At 38.7% G+C, this 24,738-nt stretch overlaps 1 protein-coding gene across 3 annotated transcripts in view; it reads left to right on the top strand.

Moving 5' to 3' along the window:
- The window catches only part of maml3 (mastermind-like transcriptional coactivator 3), a 129,124-nt gene that overhangs the window by 60,250 nt on the left and 44,136 nt on the right, over positions 1 to 24,738 (top strand). For all 3 annotated transcript variants that reach the window (XM_079616516.1, XM_079616517.1, XM_079616515.1), the window contains one exon: positions 21,641 to 23,215. In XM_079616516.1, coding sequence (XP_079472642.1) covers positions 21,641 to 23,215 — 1,575 coding nt within the window. The remainder of the gene's footprint in view (positions 1 to 21,640; positions 23,216 to 24,738) is intronic.

Below are 24,738 nucleotides of genomic sequence, written 5' to 3'. Positions count from 1 at the left end.
GTGGGTTTAGAATCACGCCTTTGACCTTTCAACACAGTCACCAGTGCAGTGATAACTGTGATTTGTGCAGATTACAGACTGGGGTGTATTTGAAGCTTACACAAACACACACTCAGGAGTGTGAATCAATACTATCATGCTGACTAAAGAAGAGTTCTCCCAACATATTAAAAGAAACTCTTCTTTTTATTCTCTCTTCTGCTCTGAGCGGCATTAACTATATTGCCGCCTGGCTTTTAGTGGTGTTTAGGCCTTATTGCTCCCTTCTATCTGTGACAACACTGTTCTCTCTCTCAAAGTCTCTCTAATTCAACATATTCAGCTGCAGTCTAATTACTTTGTTCTATTTGTGGCACAGTTGATGAATAGTAGTGCTGTTAGCTATTGCGCTTCTCTTACACAGCTTTCTTGCATGTGTGTGTGTGTTTGTGGTTGAATGTGTGTGTCATTGTCATTTAATAAAAGAGCATCTGTGTTTTTCCCTCAGAGAAAAGGTGTGAAATATAGGAGCTTTTACTTGCAGTTAAACTACATGCTGGTTGAGTCGCCCTCTTAAATGGTTGTAATGTTCATGCCCAATGAAGATTTTCGAAACGTTACTACTTTTTATTTATTTATTTTTATTGTGCTTGGTAAGCATCACTACAGTTAGGGGGGTTCAGCCTGTAACTCATCCCACACATTTATGCTATGGACATGAATGATCCCTCAAACCATGCGGTTTGAAGAGAGGAGTGCTATTACTTTTCTGTAGTGTGTGAGCAGACTTGTGCCTGGTCGACCATAGACTTGCTTTAAAGAAGGGGCTTGAGCTGTATTTAAGGACCAGAATATCACTTGACTGAATATCAATATTGACTGTTCGTGGGCAACCACAGACAACACCCTAGCATGGATAAGTCATGCCTGCATTTTCTTCAGAAATATAAGATTTTTAGTGTTAAATTCAATCTTAGTATTAAATCTGCTTTTATTACTATTGTGCTTTTTTTTTTTTTCTTACATTTTCAACTTTCTTTAGTGTGTAATGTTGTTCTGTGATCATGAAAAATGGTACATTTACAAAGCAAAAAGTTACAAAGCACAAAATCCATTCCAAAGGGAGTTATTCTCTATATCATTAGTCACTATTTCTGAACTTCTGAAACATCTCGATTGTAGTCCTGAGTTTTTTTTTCTTTTTTTTTCTGGGAACGTACACGTTACAAATTATTCGTCATTAAAAATAATCTCGGCCAAAGCGTACGCAAAAAAAATCAATTTTAGGAGTTTTTCCACTTTCAGTCGGGTGAATGTTAATTTATTATCATGCTAATAGAACTTGTATGAGTTACACAAAGTTAATAATCATGTGGCTCATAACGGTAAATGCATGAATGAGTTGACATGATTCATGAACTTATTTATCAAATACAGGTGTTTTGATCACATAGGGTCCATTCGTGTGTGTGTGTGCTCTTTTCTCTCCGTGTGTGTGTGTAAACAGCAGCTGGGACCTCCTCTGTGATTAGATTAGGTTCTCTTAGCGCTTCCTAATTGGTCCAACAAACAGAGAGGCTGTCTGGGATACAGCTCCATCCTTTTATCTCCCCCGTACAAACACGCGCACACACACACACAGATGAGTCATCAATACGTAGCCCTTCTGTCCTCCCCTTACACTTGCCCATTTCATTTGATCACTTTCTGTCTCGCTTGCGGAAGAGTGTACGTTAATCAGGAGGTTATTTTTGCACATTTGATGCTTTCCCTCAAAGACCTTTTAAACTTTTCCTCAGGATGTTTATTTCACTGTAGCTTTTATTGTCCTTGGTGCATGCAAGATAATATAAAGTAGAGCAGTGGAATCAAACGTCTTTTTAACTCCGTGTTAGGTCCACAAGTCATGATGTCGTGAAGAAACCAAAGCTCCTAGCACACTATAGAGGCTCATGCTTGATATGCCTGAACTCACCGCGTTGCTACTTCTGACTATCTGATTCACACCATGAGTGACATGAAAAAGCGCTGTGAATCACTGACAAAACTGGCTAGCAATGATCAATGTTTTTTTTCACACTAAAGCAAGTCACAACAAATGTTACATACGTTTTCATCAGGATCTGAGAACAGTTTACTTACCTGAACAAAAGCAAAACACACTCTGGTTATTCTTGCACTTCATCGCAAAAATGAAAACTTTTACCAACATGCGGCTGCTTTCTTGTCAATGTAGTGTAATTGAACAAGGTGTTGTGTGCACAAGCCCTCTTTTTGTTAAGATTTTGCATCGATTTGAGGTTGATGAGAGTTTAAGAATGTATATTTATATTTCATATCATCGCTGTCTGGCTGAAACCTTGCAAATAGTTAACCAATGAAAAATAATAAAAAGAGCTTGTGACTAAACCGCAAGGATCCTACAAACTGTTGGTAAGACCTCAAAACTCCACCCACCTCAATCTTGAATGAAGCGTCGCACACATACAGTTCAGTGTTTAATTTACTCAAGTAAAAACCTCGTAACTCCATTTCATCTTGACCTTGGTAAAATGTTAATATGACTCATCCAAGGGTCTGACCGTATATAAACCACAATATCAACTTTTAAAAAAAAACAGTGTTTAATTGAGTTTTTTTTCCATTTCTTGAAAAATAGCAGTTTTGTACATACAAGGTTTCCAAACTAGAGCAATGATATATAGCATTGCTTATGCCTTCACAGTGATGTGCACTAAACATGTTTTATTTTAATTATTAGTAAGACTTTGAATGAATGCTATTACTATTTTATAACAGTGTAATAGAGGCTTTATAATGTGTAATAACATGTTTGACCGGAGAACAAAGGCAGGAAAGAGGGCAGGTCTCTCTTTGAATCTATGATCTGCACGCATGGATATTAGTTTAGGAGCGTTCACGTGAGCGGCAGGGCCGTGCATGTTTATCCGCACCACTGAACAGGAAAATAGTTACCGTACCATCCACATGTGCATTAACACATGCACATACATTCTCTGGGAAAGAGAGACCCCTCAACGAAGTCCAAATGCTGCTTGGCAGGAAATGAAAAATGGATTAATGTTGCACTTCCTTGACACACACAGATGCACACAGTCTCTTGGTGTGTCTGCTGCAGCTTTCTGGGTCCTTACACAGAAGCACATGAGTTAGGGAGATGCGATTTGTTTTTTACCAGGGCTACGGCTAAAATGAAACTTTTATGATTGTATGTTAATTATTTATTTGTTATATTTCATATATTGCCCAGTGCTCTTTTTATTAGACTCTTTTTAACATGTGCTATAAGTAATGTACAAAAATTGTTACAATTGTAAATGTCACAAGTCTCACAACTGGCATAAACGTTTAAATAACTTTTTTTGAACACATATAAAGTGTACAGTGTGTGTGTGTATATATATATATATATATATATATATATATATATATATATATATATATATATATATATATATATATATATATATATATATATATTAGGGCTGTCAAAAGATTAATCAAGATTAATCGAATCCAAAATAAAAGTTTGTGTTTGCATAATATATGTGTGTGTACTGTGCATAATATCATAGGTACTCTTCAACTGTGAGTGACGGAATCTAAAACAAAAATCCAGAAAATCACATTGTATTATTTTTAAGTAATTAATTTGCATTTTATTGCATGAGATAAGTATTTGATACATCAGAAAAGCAGAACTTAAAATTTGGTACAGAAACCTTTGTTTGCAATTACAGAGATCATGTGTTTCCTGTAGTTCTTGACCAGGTTTGCAAACACTGTAGCAGGGATTTTGTCCCACTCCTCCATACAGACCTTCTCCAGATCCTTCAGGTTTCGGGGCTGTCGCTGGGCAATACGGACTTCCAGCTCCCTCCAAAGATTTTCTATTGGGTTCAGGTCTGGAGACTGGCTAGGCCACTCCAGGACCTTGAGATGCTTCTTACAGAGCCACTCCTTACTTGCCCTGGCTGTGTGTTTTGGGTCGTTGTCATGCTGGAAGACCCAGCCACGACACATCTGCAATGCTCTTAATGAGAGAAGGAGGTTGTTGGCCAAGATATCGTGATACATGGCCCCATCCATCCTCCCCTCAATACGGTGCAGTCTTCCTGTCCCCTTTGCAGAAAAGCATCCCCAAAGAATGATGTTTCCACCTCCATGCTTCACGGTTGGGATGGTGTTCTTGAGGTTGTACTCATCCTTCTTCTTCCTCCAAACACGGCGAGTGGAGTTTAGACCAAAAAGCTCTATTTTTGTCTCATCAGACCACATGACCTTCTCCCATTCCTCCTCTGGATCATCCAGATGGTCATTGGCAAACTTCAGACGGGCCTGGACATGCGCTGGCTTGAGCAGGGGGACCTTGCGTGCTCTGCAGGATTTTAATCCATGACGGCGTAGTGTGTTACTAATGTTTTCTTTGAGACTGTGGTCCCATCTCTCTTCAGGTCATTGACCAGGTCCTGCCGTGTAGTTCTGGGCTGATCCCTCACCTTCCTCATGATCATTGATGCCCCACGAGATGAGATCTTGCATGGTGCCCCAGACCGAGGGAGATTGACCGTCATCTTGAACTTCTTCCGTTTTATAATAATTGCGCCAACAGTTCTTGCCTTTTCACTAATCTGCTTGCCTATTGTCCTGTAGCCCATCCCAGCCTTGTGCAGGTCTACAATTTTATCTCTGATGTTCTTACACAGCTCTTTGGTCTTGGCCATTGTGGAGAGGTTGGAGTCTGTTTGATTGAGTGTGTGGACAGGTGTCTTTTATACAGGTAATGAGTTCAACAGGTGCAGTTAATACAGGTAATGAGTGGAGAACAGGAGGGCTTCTTAAAGAAAAACTAACAGGTCTGTGAGAGCCGGAATTTGTACTGGTTGGTAGGTGATCAAATACTTATGTCATGCAATAAAATGCACATTAATTATTTAAAAATCATACAATGTGTTCATACTTGTTCTGTATATATGTGTAAATATGTATATATATATGTGTGTGTATATATATATATATATATATATATATATATATATATAGTTCACCAAAATTACATTACATGCTATTATTCATATGATTATAATGAATGCAAATAGGATGTCAAGTGTCAATTATAGATTTAGGGATGCATGATATGATGTATGCAGGTATTGGCCAATATTGGAGGTTTTTTTTTATTTACTTATTGGTTGATATTTAATTGTCTATGCTCATTTAGTCAGACAATTGGAAGATGGCAAAGTATTTTTTTATATTATAATGTTAAATCGCTGCTAAATCAATGTGTGTAACTGTCTAAATTCACTTCAATGTTTGAAACAATTGGTCATTTTTTATTTGTATAAAATAGTATAACATTTTAATATTGTGTATCCTGACATCTGCATGCTCTTAAGAATTTGAAGTTTAATGTCGACAACATTTAATATATTTATATGTGCTGTTCTTAAGAATATAGCATAAACATGCTGCATTTTAAGATTTTGTCAATGTATTTTTTAATTTAAAGTGCCATTACTCGCATCAAAGTTCAAAGACCTGAAATCACTAATGAAATTTGTTGCAGATTACTTTCGTAATTTGATTTTTTTTTTAAATATTGTTTTATCCGTTAGTTATCAGCCCTATTCTTTTCCATCTTTTCTCTTCCTCCAGCTCGTTTTTTGAGTATACTTAGTCGTTCAATAATATTTAAATTGCCCTCCACCCTAGAACCTACACTGGGACCAATTACAAGAGAGCAGCTCCCTCCGTGTGTCTGTGCACTCACTCCTACAGTCTGGCTCTCTTGAAAACCTTTGTTCATAGAATCCCGAATAACACAGCACATCCTCTGTTGCTCCTCATACCATAACACACACAAACATCTCTCTCTCTCAAAGTGAGGCCAGTGGGACACAGTTATTGCCTCGCCGGTGCGCCATCAGGGATGCTCATATATGTGATGTGCTTTGTTTCCATGGTAGCCTCTCTGTCTCTCCTCCAACCAAACCCCCCACCACCCCGGAGAAAAAAAAATAGAAAAATGGAACATTTAAAAGAAAAAAGTAGCTAGAGTGAAAAATATGTCAGTGATGCTTGATGGCACCAAAGTATCTGCATCTCTTTTTAAGAAATTCTCTGTTTTTCTCTCTTTCTCTCTTACTTTCTCTCTGTCTCTCAGATGCTCGATTGGCTCATCTGTACTCAGCCATCCGCTGTCTGTGAGCCAGTTAGGGAAGACAGACTGCCGTACACACACACACACACACACACACACACACACACACACACACACACACGCTCAGACTGAATCATGGACAGGTGCACACACTCATCCGCTTATTCAGACACAAATACACACACTCCAGACTTAATACTGAGAAGCAGCAGGTGTCTTACTCTTCATTCAATATGAAAAGATGACCATGTTGTGTCCATTTGTATGTGTTTTTAAAAGAAGTGGATTTATGAGACTGTGATGAGGTCACACTCTACTTTCTTTTGTCTTTGAACGCATCTGGAAAAACAAACTCCTTCCTGCATTCTGTATTGTCGCTGTTTTCTGCTTTCCCTCTTTCTCAACTCTTTATTGTACATGGATTTGTGTAAGCATGGCCGTATAATAGGCGCACTCAGGGCTTAGCGATGAGGATTTTTTTCAGATCTTTTTTGTCAACATGTTTTTCAGGAATATGATTTATTTTTAATTGGAGGTTTTCAATTTGCAGTAATTGCTTGAAATTATAGGGCTTTATTGTAACTCCATGTTTATTCACATAGTTTAACAGTAAGTTTTACTCTGATTAAGGCTGCACGATATTGGCAAAAACGGACACTGTGACATTGTTTTTTCACTAAATATCACCAGATGACTTAAATAGCTCTATTTGTAAATAATGAGTAATTCCAGAATGATCGGGGTAAATCTGCATATAAAATAAACTCATTCTTATAAACTCAAATAATCATTCTTTACTAATAGAGCTATTTAATTCATCTGGTGAAATTTGGTGAAAAAACTAAATATCACAAAGTCAGTATTTGCCAATATTGTGCAGCCTTAATCAGAGTAAAACTTACTCCAACTGGTGAGTGAGCCTATCATAGATAAATACAATAGACTAAAGATACAAATGAAATGGCGTTTTGTTTTTCAGTTAAGTCTAACATATTCAGGAACAGAAGTTGAATAATCAAATGGAAAATAAAACTGCATAGTGTTCACTGTATAAATGAAATATAATTCATCTTTGTTACAGCTACAACAGTGATTTTCTCTTTGTGTTTTGTTGTGTGATTGACATACAGCATCAGGAATATTAGGCTGCTGTCACTTTAAGACCAAAAGCATGGATCCAATATAATGATACACATCAGTTTTCTTTCTCAATTGTTTGTTCACGTAAGCCATAAGCGACTGTTTACGAGGATACTCGTCGAGATGAGTATTTTGACATCATTTTGCATACATGTATTCAAGCACTGCTAGACCCAAAAGAGAATGGAATTTTGCGTCTTACACTCAAATGGTTTAAAATCGCGGTAACACTTAACTAATGTTAACTAACGAACCTTATTGTAAACTACATTAGTTAACATGAACTAATAATGAATTGCACGTATACAGCATTTATTAATCTTTGTTAATGTTAATTTCAACATTTACTAATACTTTATTAAAATCTTGTTAACGTTAGTTCATGTACTGTGAACTAACATGAACTAACAATGAACAGCTTTATTTATATTAACTAACATTAACAAAGATTAATAAATACTGTAACAAATGTATTGCTCATGGTTAGTTCATGTTAGTTAATACATTAACTAATGAACCTTATTGTAAAGTGTTACCAAAATCGCTTGAATGATTAAACTGACAGGACCTAAAACGCGTGCAAATAATTAACTTTCGCTTTATAAATGTTATACTTTGCAATTAATCTGAGAATCACGTGCACTTCGAACCCTTGGTGCCTGGTCCAACTACGATTCCTGTACTTAACATCGTACATCCTGCGATGTATCGATGCTAAAATTATATTGTGCAGCCCTAAATATAGATTTTTTTCTGTCTTTATTAGTATTTTTGTATACTAAAAATACAATTTTTTTTACAACTTTTTCCCAATTGATGTTAGATCAGAAAAAACAAAACAAAAACAGAATATTTAAAAAAAAATACAATAATTGTTGATTTACAATATTGTCTGGAAATAATGCAACTATAATATGTAAGCAATAAGGCTGTGCTGTATCGTGAATAAGTCACTTCTGAAGGGCGTTGTTAGGCACGACACGAAGCATTCACCCCTTCAGCCGTGACTTATTCCCAATACAGCACTTGCCTCGAGTACCTTATTGCTTTTATAAAACGGTTACCACACAATACAACTATTAAAGCCGAAAAATATGTATCTATGTAACTTTCATGAAGTAAAATCACTAAAAGCCTTCCTTCCGCTGGAAAAAATAGTCCCTGACCGTAAACAGCAACAGAAGTTTTATACATTATTTCACCAATAGATGGCGGCAAAGACTGTCTTTATGAGTCAGTCAGTAGAGAAGACTTTTACATTGAAAGGACTCAAACTTGTGATCACGGGAAGACGCAAATGACAGATGATATGGCCACGGGAAAACCCCTTAACTGGACAAGATATTGCTGTGGACATACAAACGGATTTTTTAAATTATGAATATGACTGACCTGAAGGAAAATGCTATATCGACTGTAAATACAGGTACACTCGCTTACTCGATCTCTCACAATACTCTACTATAGCTTCAATTAACAATATGGATGAGATCAAACATGTTTAAGTTGCTAAGAGCGGTTGCTAGGGGTGTTGTGTAGTGATGCATAGAAGAACAGTGGTGAAGCGGTCATAGCCGTGTTTTATCGTAAATAAAACACAGCTTTTGACCAATCAGAATCAAGGATTGGAACTAACCGTTTTATAATAGTTTATATAGTGTTACAAATATATAATATAATATTATATAATATATGTGCAGCTATGCACATGCACTAATAAAGATTTGTCATCTGACCCCAGAACTCTCTTTTACAGTGGCCCCTGGGCCAGAGGGCCATCCATATTATTGAGCCTTGATCAAGCCTTGTTTTTTTTTACTTCACCGGAAAAAGACGGCTTCCGAGACACTCACTGTAATGCAGCATCGACCCCATAGGGTAGGCGACAGTCTGTCAACTGGCCTGAAACACATTCACACTGGCACCAGGCCAGCAGACCATCCTTATTGTTGAGTCCTCTACATATGCATATAACAAATTATTGTTCTCTGTATAGACAGAGATGTTTATGGAAACATAAAGAGACTACATGTATAACACAGAAGGGCATTGTGCACATGCACACAGATACACACACACACACACACACACACACACACACACACACACACACACACACACACACACACACACACACACACACACACACTCCAGTATCAAAGCACCTCCTGGCGGGGACAACGCAGTCGTGGTGACCAGACCATCTGGCTGGCGAGCAGAGGAGGGACACCCTCCTTTCTCTTGCTCTTTCTGTCTCTCTCTCTCTCCCCCCTTTGCCCCTGGCTGAAATGGCACCAAGTCAAAGCCACCCCATCCCACCCTGAGGGTGCAAACCCAGATACTACCCTCAAATAAGCCCCATCTGCAGTTGATGCATCTTAAAGCCAATTTTGAACATGATAGTTATACAGCGTTTTGAACTGTGGTAAAATGCAACAATCCAAATGAGAGAGGTTGGCTATGTGAGCCCACATTTATTTGTAGTGCATTTGCCACACAATGGTAGTTTCAGTTTCACTTTAAATAAATTAGTTTAGACTTGCCGTTTATAATAAATTTCGTTTATAATGAATGGCACTATCATTTGTTTGTTTTATACTTATGTTTTTCATTCCTGTTCTTTGAAACATTCAATTTAAAGGATTTGTTGTGGAGTGAGAGGACCTTAAATGCTTAGTGTTTAAAATGTTTGTAAACGTTTAATTTTTTGTACCGGTATTTTATTTCAGAGTTTTATAATAAAATGCGAATTTATACACTGATATGAATTATCTGTGTTTTCTTTTTCTTTTTTCTCTCTACAAATTTGACCCAGCGCGATATATATATATATATATATATATATATAATATATATATAATTTTTTTGTTCACAACACTTATTTATTTTGTTGAAAACTATAACTAAATTGCTTGTTACACGTCCTAGTGCACCTTTGTAATATGTTTAGTATTGAATCGGCTGCTATACATCTTTTCAGTTTGTGTGTTTCTTGGAAATGTAACTAATGACCTTGATGTTGCTAACACCGCACCGTCCTCTGCCAGTTAGGCTACAGAGAAACCTCTGTTTACCTGCTGACCTGTTTAGCCATGGAAGCACCAGCATCGGGTATGATCCTCCTCATCTGTAATGTATTCCCTCAGTTTAGAGCTGCACGATTCTAGATAAATTCAAAATCGTGATTTTTTTTTTTTTTTTTTTTTTTTTTTTTTCAAATAGAGATCACGATTCTCAACAGACAACTAAAAATAACATGTTTTTTTACTAGAGGTTCTGATAAATTGATAATTGCTACTGTCGATTTAAAATGTTAAATTCATTTGAATGAATTATGTAAAAAAAAAAACGTTTTGAATGAATGATTCAATGAATGACTAACTCAAAAATACTTCACTTGTTTCATTACTGGAATGATAAGTTTAAGTCATTTGTTGCCACCTATTGGTGTAATGATACAATCTATCATTTTAGTTTCTGTTAAAAGGTGATTTTCTCTATTTTCATTGCTTATTCCGTTGACATCTGTGTTTATATCCGAACTATTAACTTTTATCCTAATATTTGTAACACAGAAATGGCGATAGACCTACTGTGTGGTTGAAAATACAGTTTGTAAAGCTGTTTCATACTATACATGACAACTGCTCTGTCTCGCTCAGCGGCAGTGCCACCACAGATCTGGATGTTCCGGTGTGATTTTATCAAAGGGTTAATAGACACAGGCGAATCACTGTCATTTAGGAACGAGATTGCGTGGTTGTTTGAATCGAGATCGCGATCTTTTAACGATTAATCATGCGGCTCTACTTCATTTGATGTGTTATAATTAAATGCATAAATAAGTCTTGTGATGTGTATTAAATGTTGTGATACACACATCCAGAGCACATGACCTTCATTAATGGCCACATCCAGAATAGACCATAGTAAAAACTACTGAGATCCCAATCCTGTTTGAATCAGTCCATGCCATAGTGCTCTATTAATAATTGTAACTGAGACATCATTTAGAAAGCTAATCCTGCCTAAATAGACTTGATATGTCAAGGCATGTATATTAGAGCTCATTTTTTGGTTTTAAAGGAACTTTTCACGTTAATGCATTTCTACTTCAACAATATTGGCTTACTCTGTCCATTCTATCCCTTCCTTCCTTCCTTTTCTATTCTCTCTCTCTCTCTCTCTCTCTCTCTCTCTCTCTCTCTCTCTCTCTCTCTCTCTCTCTCTCTCTCTCTCTCTCTCTCTCTCTCTCTCTCTCTCTCTCTCTCTCTCTCTCCCCCCCCCCTGTTTTATGACTTTGCTACAGCTCTGAGCCTGATCTCTATGAAGGGAGAGATGGAGTGAGAAAGGGAGGTGGTGGAGAGAGGAAAAGGACAGGCAAATGGCTGGATTGATTTACAGAAACTGTGGACAGCAGGCACAAGCCCCTCCTCTGCTCACTTCCTTTCTTTCTTCCTCCGCCCATCCACATTCTCTCTCTCTCTCTCTCTCTCTCTCTCTCTCTCTCTCTCTCTCTCTCTCTCTCTCTCTCTCTCTCTCTCTCTCTCTCTCTCTCTCTCCCCCCTCCCCCCCCCCCCCCTTGCTGTGGTACAGCTCCAAGAACAGGAAGCAGTGGAACACTAAAAATAGAGAAAGAGAGACAGACAGAAAAGAGCATTTGGAGAGAGAGAGGGATAGCGAAAGTAGGGATGGAAAGATATAAACAGAGCAATACTTTGCATAAACAGATGGGTAATTGGAAAGACCGAAGGAGAGAGAGAAACTAGAATTATAAAGTGGTCAACAAGATAACTGTAAAGTAAGTTTTCATTTCCTGCTGTCATTAGATGAAGGTAAATGGCATGAGGGGGCGACAGAGAAATGAAAAGAGGTTGTGGGGGGTCTGTCGCACTCCTCTCATCACTAGGCCTGCGGGCATGATCACATCGTCTCTGACTAGGTACTTCTTTTGAATAAGTATACTTGTTTTGCAACCGTTAAGTATGTTCGGTACCGGTATACTAGTTCATTGTCATGTGACTTTTTATCTTTTGTCAAATCAACTTCGATAACTAATGTGTGAAGATAACATACTATTTTGAGTTTCTGTTTATTAAACCATTAATCTTCATTGTATTAACTAAAATTTTTAATTACAACGAACTCAATTTTAAGGCAACAAGGTAACTTGCTTTTTTTACAGTGCAGAAGTAGGTCATTCAGGTACTTTTCGCCTGCTGTTGGATACTGTGAATTTGGACATACTATTTTCACATACAATATAATAGGGAAGTATGTACTGTATATTCAGATGGCTTTTTATTTTTTTATTTTTTATGGCTGATATGTGTCCTCGGTGTACTCTTCTGCTTGAATTCGACTACTTGTCAATACTTTACCAAAATTTTAACTCCGAAGGACCACAAAGTCTAAAGATGCCATTTGGGATATACCTATTCTGAGGAGTTTAACCTGTAGCATTAATGCCGATTACCCATTACATTAGATATTAACACACCATTAGCATACAGCTGTAGAGGCAGCTCAGACCTGCTTACATTTACACACACATGTATTCTCTGAATTAAAGGTTGTTAGGACTAAAACGAGGTGTTTTGTTGCTGTAAAACATATATTTGAATCAGTAGCACTGACCTAGCATGAATGAGTTAATAATCATGAATAGCATCTTCTCAATTATTTCCATTATTCACACATAGCACCTGAGGGTGTTTTGGCTATTCTGAGGAAAATCCACCTATGTTACCTTTTCATTTTCTTGATCCCCTGTTGGCTGTCAAGCTTAAGCTATAAATCTACAGAGTTCTGCAGTGAGCACTCAAGCAATATCAATGCGTAATGTTTCTTGCATTCAAGAATGTTGACTTGTCATGTTGTGTGAGATTATCCTTGATTATCCAGTCGATAAAAGTGTTTTGATCTGCAGTCAGTGGATTATGTTTCTGTACCCATCGAATTGTAAAATGTCATGTGGCAGTTGTAGACCGGATCTGGGATAAAATTGATAATACCGCATTCAACTTTTTAATGAATATCTTGAACCCATTTACCAACACCTCTAAGTTATAACCATAACTTGGAGGAATAGAATGGTTATTATAACCATTCTATTCTATAACTTCACATCCTGATGAATAGCATTACTGTTTATCATGATCAGAACCATCCATGATATTTCTGAACTCATGAGTCCATGAAGTCTAAACTTAGCTTGATGGGGTGACTGTGTGGCCGGGATTTGTGCTTAACTGGTTTTAGGGTGGAAAATCCCACTTTGTATCAGCGAAAGCAAGACGATATAGGTTTTTGATCAGACATTGAGGACATCTGAAACAGAACTGCTGTTTAATGTTGTGTGGTTTATGCTGAATGGTGGACCGTCTGAAATTGCACCACCTACAGTATTGGAGTAAATTCGTTTTACTCAGCTCACATATTACTTTTTGAGGTTCACTTTGCTTTTTTGTTTTGGTCTTATTGGGAATGCACATCAGTACAACCTTTTGAACTAACAATGTATGTTTCTGAGTATTTGCATCTATCTGTAGCCTATATTGGCACGTATATTCCATATATGTGAGACATACTGCACTAGTCAAGCTAGTTACCATCAGACCCATATTTACTGAGTGATGACTCCAAGTTATTAAGAATGTGACAAATGAAGTCAGTGGGTGGAGCTTAGGGTGAGGAGCATGTGAGTAATGCAGAGATGATTATGAGCAGTTTATTGTGATGAGTCGCTCTTTGTCTTCCTCCCTCATTCTCCATGCTTCCTGTTCTCTCTCTCTCTCTCTCTCTCTCTCTCTCTCTCTCTCTCTCTCTCTCTCTCTCTCTCTCTCTCTCTCTCTCTCTCTCTCTCTCTCTCTCTCTCTCTCTCTCTCTGGGTGAGGTGCAGTAATTGTCTCTGCTGGCAGGGCTGCTGAAGGCTTTATTGGATTGGAGTAGGATTTCAGGGACTGTGTTTAACATGCACCCAGGCGCTACAGTGCACACACACACACACATTCACTCAGCCAGTGTTTAAACAGGCTGCCATTAACGGTGAGGGAGGGAGACGGCAAGCGAGAGAGAACGAGTATTTAGCAGCATTTAGGAGGAGGCGGTGTTGCTCAACGAGCGGAAGCCTTGTGTGCTGACTCTCCGTGCCCCCTCTTTCTCCTCCCTCCTTTCTTCTGCTTCTGCTCTCTCCTGTCCTCCCCCTCCTGTCTTCCCTCTCTCACTCTCTCTCTCTCTCTTTTTCTCCCTCATTAATATCTTATTATATTAGTGTTAGCCAGTGGGTGCTCCTTCCATCTTCACACGTACTGGCACCAAACGCACTCACAAAAACACTGTACTGGGCTGAGAGTTATTTATAAACCTCTGTATCCCACAGACAGGAACTCATGAGGGAGAGAGTGAGGTAGAACAGAGTGAGAGAGAGAGAGAGAAAGGAGGGGTGAGGTAATGCATTTTTTCCAGCTAACCACAACATTCCAAAATTTCTCTACAACTAGATTCAAGCGGGAATTGTATTGATCACAAAACAACAGCTTGCGACAATGTGCATTTTAATTATGTACATTCATGCTTATGTTTAGTATTTTAAAACAAATAAGATAATATTTAGTTTCGTTTTCTAATAATTTAGTATTGCGTTTGAAGAACAATAGACACATTTTCTTGTTTAGAAGTACATGCGTTTGGTTCTTAAAGGGATTGTTCACCTTAAAGTGAATGTTCTGTCATTGTTTGCTCCCCTTAGTTTGTGTCTTTCAAACCTGTATGACTTTCATTATTCCTTGGAACACAAAAGAAGAAATTTTGAATAATGTGATAGTCGCTCTTTTCCTTGCTTTACTTTGAACGGAAACTGAAGCTTTCAAGCTTCAAAAATGATGTAAAAGCAGAAAAAGAGTTTTGCCTCAAGCTGAATACTATGTTTGTAAGGAAATTACGCATTCTACGGAGTCCCTAAAGGGACATGGTGATGGAAAAAATAAATGAGATATTTGGAAAAAATATATTTCAATGCTTTTGCATTCTCTCGCAAATATATAGTCAGGTACTTCTATAATTTGCAGGCATCTGGGAGCTGCTATCAATATACAGGGTTGAAATTGGTTTTAAAAGCAAATTCGCGATCACGCGTATTCGGTGAGAGCGGCAGTATTGATCACACATTTTACAAGATAAGATATCTGTCAATGACTCTCAGGATCTGTTGCACACCAAATCCTCCGTCATCACCCTGTCAGTCATCTCTTCTTTCTATCTTCACGTGATAAGTGAAGTCTGATGTACTGTAATGTAACCGACTACTGCAGCAAGCCTAACCGAAGAAGTATGCATTACTCATTTTACATGCCTTTCCTAATTCAGATTTAGGCTTCTGGCACATCCCTAAAAAGCACCATAAACGTATCATAAATGTAGTCCATATGACTTGTGCGCTACTGTCTTTTGAAGTAATACAATAGCTTTATTTGACTAACAGACCAACATTTGGTTAGTGAGTTTAACTGGAGAGGCAGATCAGTCCAATAATTGATTAAATTTGATTCAGACCAGTTTTCTGAACTGTATAACTGTAAAAATTCTTTGCAGATCTAACGTGACAGAGTGGTTTGTGGATGATTCAGCCATTTGGTGCTTCTCTCCTAAACTCGCATGAAAGTTTTTCTTTTTAATTATAATTTTTTTTTTACAAAGAAAGAAAGAATGAACCTGGGTATATATAAACTCTTGAACAGGACAATTTGTATAATTTCGGTTACATGGAATATATGTAAATGTATTCTATGGCAAATAGCTTCCTTGAGGATATAATAAATAAGATATTAAATGCTATTTTTTATGAACGTTCTTATTTATTCTGCAAGTTATGAGCACAACTGTCTGTACCAAAGGATGTGTCTTTCAATTCTTGAAATTCGACTCATTTTAGTCTGACTCAAGTCTAATGAGTTAGATGTAGCACACACACACACTCACTCACTCACTCACTCACTCACTCACTCACTCACTCACTCACTCACTCACTCACTCACTCACTCACTCACTCACTCACTCACTCACTCAACTGTTTTTTAAGTTTTTTTTTATACATTTCAATAAAGTTTTACTTTTTTCTTGTGATGGCAAAGCTGAAAGTGAGTCTTCACTGAGTCTTCAGTGTCACACAATCTTTCAGAAATCATTCTAGTATGCTGATTAGGTGCTCGAGAAAAAATTATCATTCTTATAAACGTTAAAAAACGTTACGCTTAAAGTCCCCCTGTAGTCAATAATTGTATCCCTTAAAACTCATCCTTGATCACCAAAATGACATGTTTCCTTGAAAAAAATGCTTCATGCCTTAAAATAGCTTGAATGTAACTCTACACCCTTGCCTCATTTAGTATACACAGTTCTATGAAAATGCAAATTAGCCCTGCCTCGCGCCAGCTCAGAGAGCCACTCGTTGATGTGATTGGTTACAAGGTAGTTTGTGACGTCAGAAATCAAACCGCGTTTTTAAGGAGAAAATGCTCAGCAATGGTGTTGACTTAAAGGACAAGTTGGGTATTTTACACTTACAGGCCTGTTTTCAGATCGTTTCTGATGAAATAGAACGGTTAAGATAGAAATTTGGATACATGCTGCTGGCCTGAGAATTTTCGGTTTCTGTGGTAGAAACCTTTACTGTCCTTTTTGATCAATTTAATGAATGATTCATTGCTGAATAAAAGTATTAATTTACTTTAAAAAATGCTGACCTCAAACTTGAACGGTAGTGTATATCAGTCGATATCTCATGCTCACTTAAAATTAATCTTTATAATCACTAATAATTTAAGGTCTTAACACTTTATTTTTTTGTATTATTCAGTGATATATAGCACCTCTTCTTGTTCTCCTAACCATCTGCAGTGTGCAATATATGTTGTCATTTGGTTGTTTTCTATTTCTGTGGCGTCACACACAGTAGCCCCGCCCACTGAAGTCTTATTGGTCCAGAATCCTGCTCTTCACACTGTACGTCGGCAAACATCTTGAGTCTCATTGCACAGCAATTTTGACAGACAAATTATTTGGCACTGGAAACGTATTGCATTACATCTTCACAGTAAAAAAAATATTGTTGGATTAACTTCAAAAAGAATTACCTGGTTGCATTTAAAATTGAGTTAATTGAAAATAAAAATTTGAGTTAATGCAATGAAGTAAATTGGTTTAATCAACAGACACTCAAAATCGTATGTTATCTAAACCACTTAAATTATTTAAGCTGATAAAAAAAAAAAAATTGTGATAAATCAGGAAAATATTTTTTTACAGTGTTGTTAGTACACAATATAACTAGTTTTCCCAGACAGTGATTTAACAGCCGAGCCAATTCAACAATTTACCTAAAAATGCAACACATCTTGCAGTTTTGACTGGTGCACCATGTAACCCATAAAGGGCACTAAGGTGAAGATTTTTCAAGGTTATTTTTGTTCTTTAACGACACTGTCTGTCACAAGAGAAAGTCAGTGATACAGGGTCAGTATTGCATACATTGACAAAGAAGAGTGCACAGATTGGGAGATAAAGAAAAGGAGAATGCAATGGATTTGGTGAAAAAAAGCATAAGGTAGGTATAGAAGGAGAGAAAGAGAGGAAAGAAAACATTAGGGAGGGCGACCACTAGAGAGAAAGAGCGAGAGATTATTGGCAGAAGTGTCCAGTGTACTCAGCCCAGGCGCTGGGGGGAGGGGCTTCAGGATCAGGAGGTTGCTATAACAACTGCACCTTGGTGGTTCTCTCCCCCCATGCGCGCTCTCTCTCTCTCCAGTCACATGAAAGCATTACCGTCTGTCTGAAGAGCTCTTCTGTCTTTCCCTCCCTCCCTCTTGTATTTCTCTCCCTCCCTTTATCCGTGTGCTCTCCCACATGGTGACTGTGAAGAGAGCAGGAGAGGAAGTGTGTTTGTGTGAGCTACTGAACACTTTAATAGGCAGTGAAATGGAGAAAAACAAACATCAGCCTCCCCCTTCTACACACATACATACACAGACTTTCTCTCTCTCTTCCTCTGTCTCTACCTCCGCTATGTGTTTTCTTAACCCTGCCATGCTAGTTAAGGCTTGGGGGAGGTTTTCTCGCTGTTCTTATCCTATTACGGTGGTTTTGAGCCAAATGCTGCGAGCTAGATGGGTCTCTCTGTCTGCGGCTTATGGTGTCGACTGTTACGCCATTCGTACTGTACCACTCGACCCCAGACGTCGGTGTCTGCTAGAGGGGGTTGGTGTTAAACATACCTAATTATGCCTCGCTTAGCATGCAGAGTCTTTGCAGGAAGATGATCATTATTGATATCAATCATGTGCCACTCTGACGGGATTCATCACACACGGACCGATGTATGGTACAGGAATAGAGTGAGGAAATGCTTAACAAATTTTTGAGGCAGTGAGAGGACATGTTCACACAGTATAATGTGTTTGTCAGTGCTATTTTTAGTGGTAATTATGGTTCTTTTCACATTATTTAGGATGGCATGACAAAATAACCATACATTTAGTCAATAAATATTATTGATGTAGGCTATACATTTATTATTAATGTTATAATTTATGTACAACATTAATTGCAATATTAAAAAGTATTAACATGGCTATAAATTGTAAATGTACCCATTTAAATATATATTATTTCTATATAAAGAAATTCCTATTATTTTTATTAATTTTTTTTGGTAACACTTTACAATAACATTAGTTATCGAAGAATGAATAATGCTTCTACAGCATTTATTAATCTTAGTTCATGTAAATTTCAATATTTACTGAATCAATTGCACATTATAAAAATGTATTTGTTAATGTGAATGCACTGTGTGAACTAAAAATGAATGGGTGTATTTTTAAATAACTTTAACAAAGATTAATTAAATACTTCAACAAATGTATTGCTCATTGTTATCTAACACATTAACTAATGTTAACAACAGACCTTATTGTAAAGTGTTATCCATTTTTATTTATACATATTTATTTGCCACTTTATTTTCCACATGATGACACCCCTACCTATTGTTATATGATTCACGAGTTGGAGAAAGGCGATTGCCTTTGGTTACCTGTTCATACAGGCAGTTTTGGATATGCTTCTGTATGTACAGGACCATTTCAGAATCACACCTGTTTCACAAATATTGTTGTCGGTCCCTAACGCTGACTATAGGAACGTTGCCAGTTTTGTGTGAGCCACATTGTTCTCCATTTCTGCCTCAATTTCTTTCTTTTCCTCCCCATCACTCACTCTCTCCATGTGAGTGACAGTCAGCCTAATCGTCTTTATGGCATGATAAACGGCATGAATATTGACAGCCGTCGTGACAACGGTTGCCTTGACAACCCCCTTAGCTGTTGCACATGACAGAGGTGTAACAATGAAAAATGCGACCTCGAGCCGACCTACAGTCAACAAGAAAGCAACATTGCATATGTGAGCTTGCTACAGTATAGATTTTATGCTGCACGACTAAATTGTGTTAGCATATAGAGTCTTACAGAGGTAGACTAAAACAGAACGTGTTTGTATGCGTGTGTGTGCCTTATTTTGTCATGCTTATCTTCTTATTTTGCATAAAGCTAACCGGTAAACATCAGCCTTTCTTGTTTCCCATCGTGATCTCGCTGTTCCTCTGGTCATGTAGAGAGAGAGAGACAGACTGAGAGAAAGAGATAGAAGGAGGGAGGGGGGACTAGACGTATTGCCTCAGAGGAGAGCTGGAGAGAAGATCCATGAATCTTGTTGTTTCAGAATCTCATTTTGTATGTTTCAGTGGACTAGAGTGTGAGTGTGTGCGTGTTTGAGTGTTTGAGTGTTTGAGTGTTTGAGATTTCTAACACATTAAAGTCCACTGGGATAAGCATAGAAGGTGGGTGGGATCCTGCTGTTGTGTAGCGAGAGAATTTGTCGCTAATGTTCTTGCGGTTCGTCTACGTTCTGGGTTTACACACACATAATCGCACACATTTCACTTCTGTAATTAACACACTGTTAAATGTGTTCACTGTGAGAGTCATTAGCACAAACGGGAAGATGAAGAGAGATGATGGGAAATGCTTTTCACCTTCTTTTCTATCCTCACCTCTGAGGAAGCATCTATCGCTCTTTCCTCGTCAATATTCGCTGTTGTTCATTCCCCACCACGCTGCCCTGCAATATTGAGCAGGAAAGGGACCGTCTTAAAAGTGGCAAAACTGGATGTTAAAATAATTCATAGAAATACTTATATTTACATCACGACTGCTTGCAGCTCTTTTCCCTTCTTATTTGTGGTTTATATTACATTTAATGAAATGAAATGACATTTTGAAGAGTTGTCTGTCTCACATCCCTAACCTCTGTTGGCATGTACGTGTGTGTTGGTGTCTAGCATGCTTGTGGTGAGCGGCTTAGACACAGCTTAATGGCTGAGACAAATTAAGCAAAAGAGCATTGTGGGATATAAGAGTGCCCATGTGTGAACAATGAAAGTTCGTTTTGCAACCGATTCCCTTCCCTCTATGCTCTGTCTTTTCTCTCTATCTAAATGTGAAGTGATAATTGACACTCATCACCTTTTTTTGAGTGACTGAGACTGAGTGACACATGAATAAGCATGTGGCTTTTAAGACTTTATATAGTGGCAAATAAAAGGACCTTCTTGTCTTCTGTTTTGAATTAGCCTGTTATTACCTCTTGAGGACTCAATTGGGTTTAAACCCAATCACCTGTGTAGATTATAGAAAACCAGTGTTGGAAGCATTGGCAGTTTGTGTTGATCAAAATACCTGCCCTCATTTGATGTAAAGTATATTCAGTTATGCAAGTGAATGTAATATCAAATTATGTCAGTAATTTAGTAACTGATTCACTTTTGATGTTTGTTTTACTGATAACACAATGATGATCACTGGCACAAAGCTTTTTCTATTGTGTTTTACAGTTACTTTGACACTTTTATCCAAAGAAGAAATCAAATAAACAATAGGGCAACAATATGCAAGTGCTGTGACAAGTCCCAGTTAGTCTAGCACCGTACACGTAGCAAGGTGGTGGTGTTTTTTTTTTTTTGATAGCGAGAATATATTACCTATGCAAATTTTGGCATTCTGGACTAAAAACCACTCTGACGAGTTTCTGCTTTGAAATGTAAATAATAGGTGGAATAATTCCATGCCTATTTATTTATTCAAGAAACCACTTAGGTACCATTACAAGACGTTGTGAATGTATGACAACAATATTCTTAAAATGTGTTGTCCTTCGTAGGTTTGTATATACACCTGAAGAAACCTTCTAACCATTGTTCTCTCTCTTTTATTTCTCTCTCAGCTCCAGGAGACGGTGAAGAGGAAATTGGACAGTGCCCGATCACCTTTAAATGGTGACCAAAATGGCCTCAGTGATGGGAGTTACTCTCCCACTACAAAGAGACTCCGTAAGGAAGGATGCCCTGGAATGGACTCACTCAGTAGCCTCCCACCCATTTCCCCACTTCATCCAATGGACATCAAGCCTACCTTGCCCTCGGGCAACAACAGTGCCTCCTCAAACAACGGAACCGGCAATGGCAATGCTGGTACTAACCATCTTACTGGACGACATGAGGATTTAGGCAAGAATGGTGGAATGCCTGATATTAAACTTAATGGTTCTTTGGATTTGGATGATGGCTTTGGCCTACTAAAGGACATGAAACAGGAGCCTTTGGATGATGGCGGTGGAATAGAGTCCTCGGAAACGTCGCTTTCAAATCAGAACAAGCTATTCTCTGATATCAATCTGAATGACCAGGAATGGCAGGAACTGATTGACGAGTTGGCGAATACGGTGCCCGAGGATGACATGCACGACCTCTTCAATGAAGACTTTGAGGAGAAGAAGGAGGTGAGCGACTTCACACGGGCCACGACAGAACAAACGCAGCTTGCACAAGACCCAGCACCTAACTCTGTAGCTTCGGCACCCAATAGTACACCGCAACCACAGAGTGGACAGATGCCTATGGGGTCACCTCAGGTGCGACCATCTTCCTCTGGTCCACCATTTGCAACTGCTGCCAATGGGACACCACCCCAGCAACCCTTGCAGCAGTCACCAGCAGTTGGAATGCCATCAGGATCGCCCGCTAACTGTGTGGCTCGTTCTCCGCAAACGCCCACCCAAGCGCAGACCCAGGCCTCGAGGCCTGGGAATGGATTTATGATGAATGCAGGTCCTGCCGTTGGCCCTGTGGGATCAACTCCAGTAACGGGAGGTGGCCCTGGATCAGGGGGAACAGGTGGACCAGCCCCGCCCACCTCTGAACTTTCACCGGCCGAGCAGCTGAAGCAAATGGCTGCCCAACAGCAGCAACGTGCTAAACTGATCCAACAGAAGCACCAACAGCAGTCTCAAGCCGCAAACTGGTCACCTGCAGGAGCACCAACAAGCCCATACAGTGCACCCTTTAACCCAGACAAACCAAATAGCCCCATGATGTATCCGCAGGCATTCAATCCTAGCAACACAATGGGGCCAAAAACACCAAGCATGAACAACTACCTCCCACAGAACCACATGAACATGCTCAATCAGCAGCAGCAGCAGCAGCAACCTAATAACTTGACTGCCCAAAACAACCTCAATAAGCAGCTCTCTTATAGCAACACCAAGCCGCTGACTCATTTCAGTGGAGTAGACCACATGAGTCAGCGGATGACACCGCCCATGGCCAATCAAGCCAAAAACCCGATGATGCCCTACATGCAGGGCACCGCTGGGCAAGGGGGTGGGCAACCACAAGTTCCAGGTCCAATGCCCAACCAGACAGCCCATTTAAGTGAAGAACAGAAGAGGATGATGATGATAAAGCAAAAAGTGCTGACTCAAGGCATGCCGTATGGCTCTATGCAGCAGCATGTACAGGTAAGATTCTTGAATTTTGTTAATGCCATGTTAATGAGAACTAAACCTAAGTGCAGCTTTTGCATTTTCGTGCAGGGCTACAGTTGTGAGTTAAGTGTTAATCTTTATATTCGGTCAGATGGTTGTTGTTGCAGCGAGCTGTTCGCTTTAAGGCTTTGTCAACAGTGTTTAGTGTACTATATCTTTGTTAGTTTGTTTGGGACAAGCACAATGGTTTTCCATTTTGTTGTGACCTGATAAGGTGGGTTTTTGGATGAGTAGCTGATTAAATTGACCTATTTACCCTTTCTATCTATTGAACTATGTCAGTGGATGCATGCAATTAATAACTTTCTAAAAGCTTTTGGCAAAAAGAAATAGCATCAAGCCTTCTATTTTCTCTTTACTTTTTTTAATTCAAATTTATTTAAAGTCCATTGGTCTCTTCACAGTCGACACTGACCGTGTGGTGAATATTGTACACAAAACTGGAAAGCACTATATCAATCTAGTATGCTCCTGAAAACAAATCTGTACCAGGTTCATGCAATGAACGCTGTTGAGGAAGAGTTAATCACTGGATTTGATTTGTTTTAGTCAGGCAAAATCTTTGAAGATATTCAGAGCTTTGTTTGCTTTGTTTACCAGGTACTTGGTAGCAGGTAAATAAGATATACATGAGCAAAACTTTTTATCCCACTTTTGTTTCTTAGTTATGCCTGTCAAATAGTCTGTAGTCCTACTTATTTGAGTAGTCACATTTACCACCAGATTTTTGTGTGTGTTTTCTGTGCAGTTGCTCATGGATACTGCTGCACCATTATTTCTAATATTTTCACCCACTTTTATTGTGGTATAATAATCAGATTAATTCAGATCAACCCTCCCCAAAATTATACACAAACATCCGACTTGTGATTGGTTGGTTTTACATGTTAATCAGATGGCTCTTCCTGTCTAAGTGGATGTCATAAGATCTACAATGCAAAATGGACCACATTTTTGCTGTTTAGTCAAAGTTCTGGCTATACAAAACTAAAAGCTAACACCAGCAGCCATATCACCCTGTACCCCAAGACTGGTTGCCCACTGAAGCTAAGCAGGGCTGATCCTGGTCAGTACCTGGATGGGAGACCTCTTGGGAAAACTAGGTTGCTGCTGGAAGAGATGTTAGTGAGGCCAGCAGGGGGTGCTTACCCTGTGGTCTGTGTAGGTCCTAATGCCCCAGTATAGTGATGGGGACACTAAACTGTCAAATAGCACCACCCTTCGACTGAGACGTTAAACCGAGGTCCTGACTCTCTGTGGTCATTAAAAATCCCAGGATGTCCTTAGAAAAAGAGTAGGGGTTTAACCCTGGCATCATGGTCAAATTTGCCCACTGGCCTCTGTCCATCATGGCCTCCTAATAATCCCCATATATATATATATAGATGTATGGCTTCATCTTCTCTCCACCAATAAGCTGGTGTGTGGTGGGCGTTCTGGCGCAATATGTCTGCCGTTGCATCATCCAGGTGGATGGTGCACATTGGTGGTGGTTG

Source organism: Phoxinus phoxinus (genome assembly GCF_949152265.1).
Source record: "Phoxinus phoxinus genome assembly, chromosome: 6".
Classification (NCBI taxonomy): Eukaryota; Metazoa; Chordata; class Actinopteri; order Cypriniformes; family Leuciscidae; genus Phoxinus; species Phoxinus phoxinus.
Note: the sequence above shows the minus strand (reverse complement) of the source record. Positions and strands in the feature narration are given on the sequence as shown.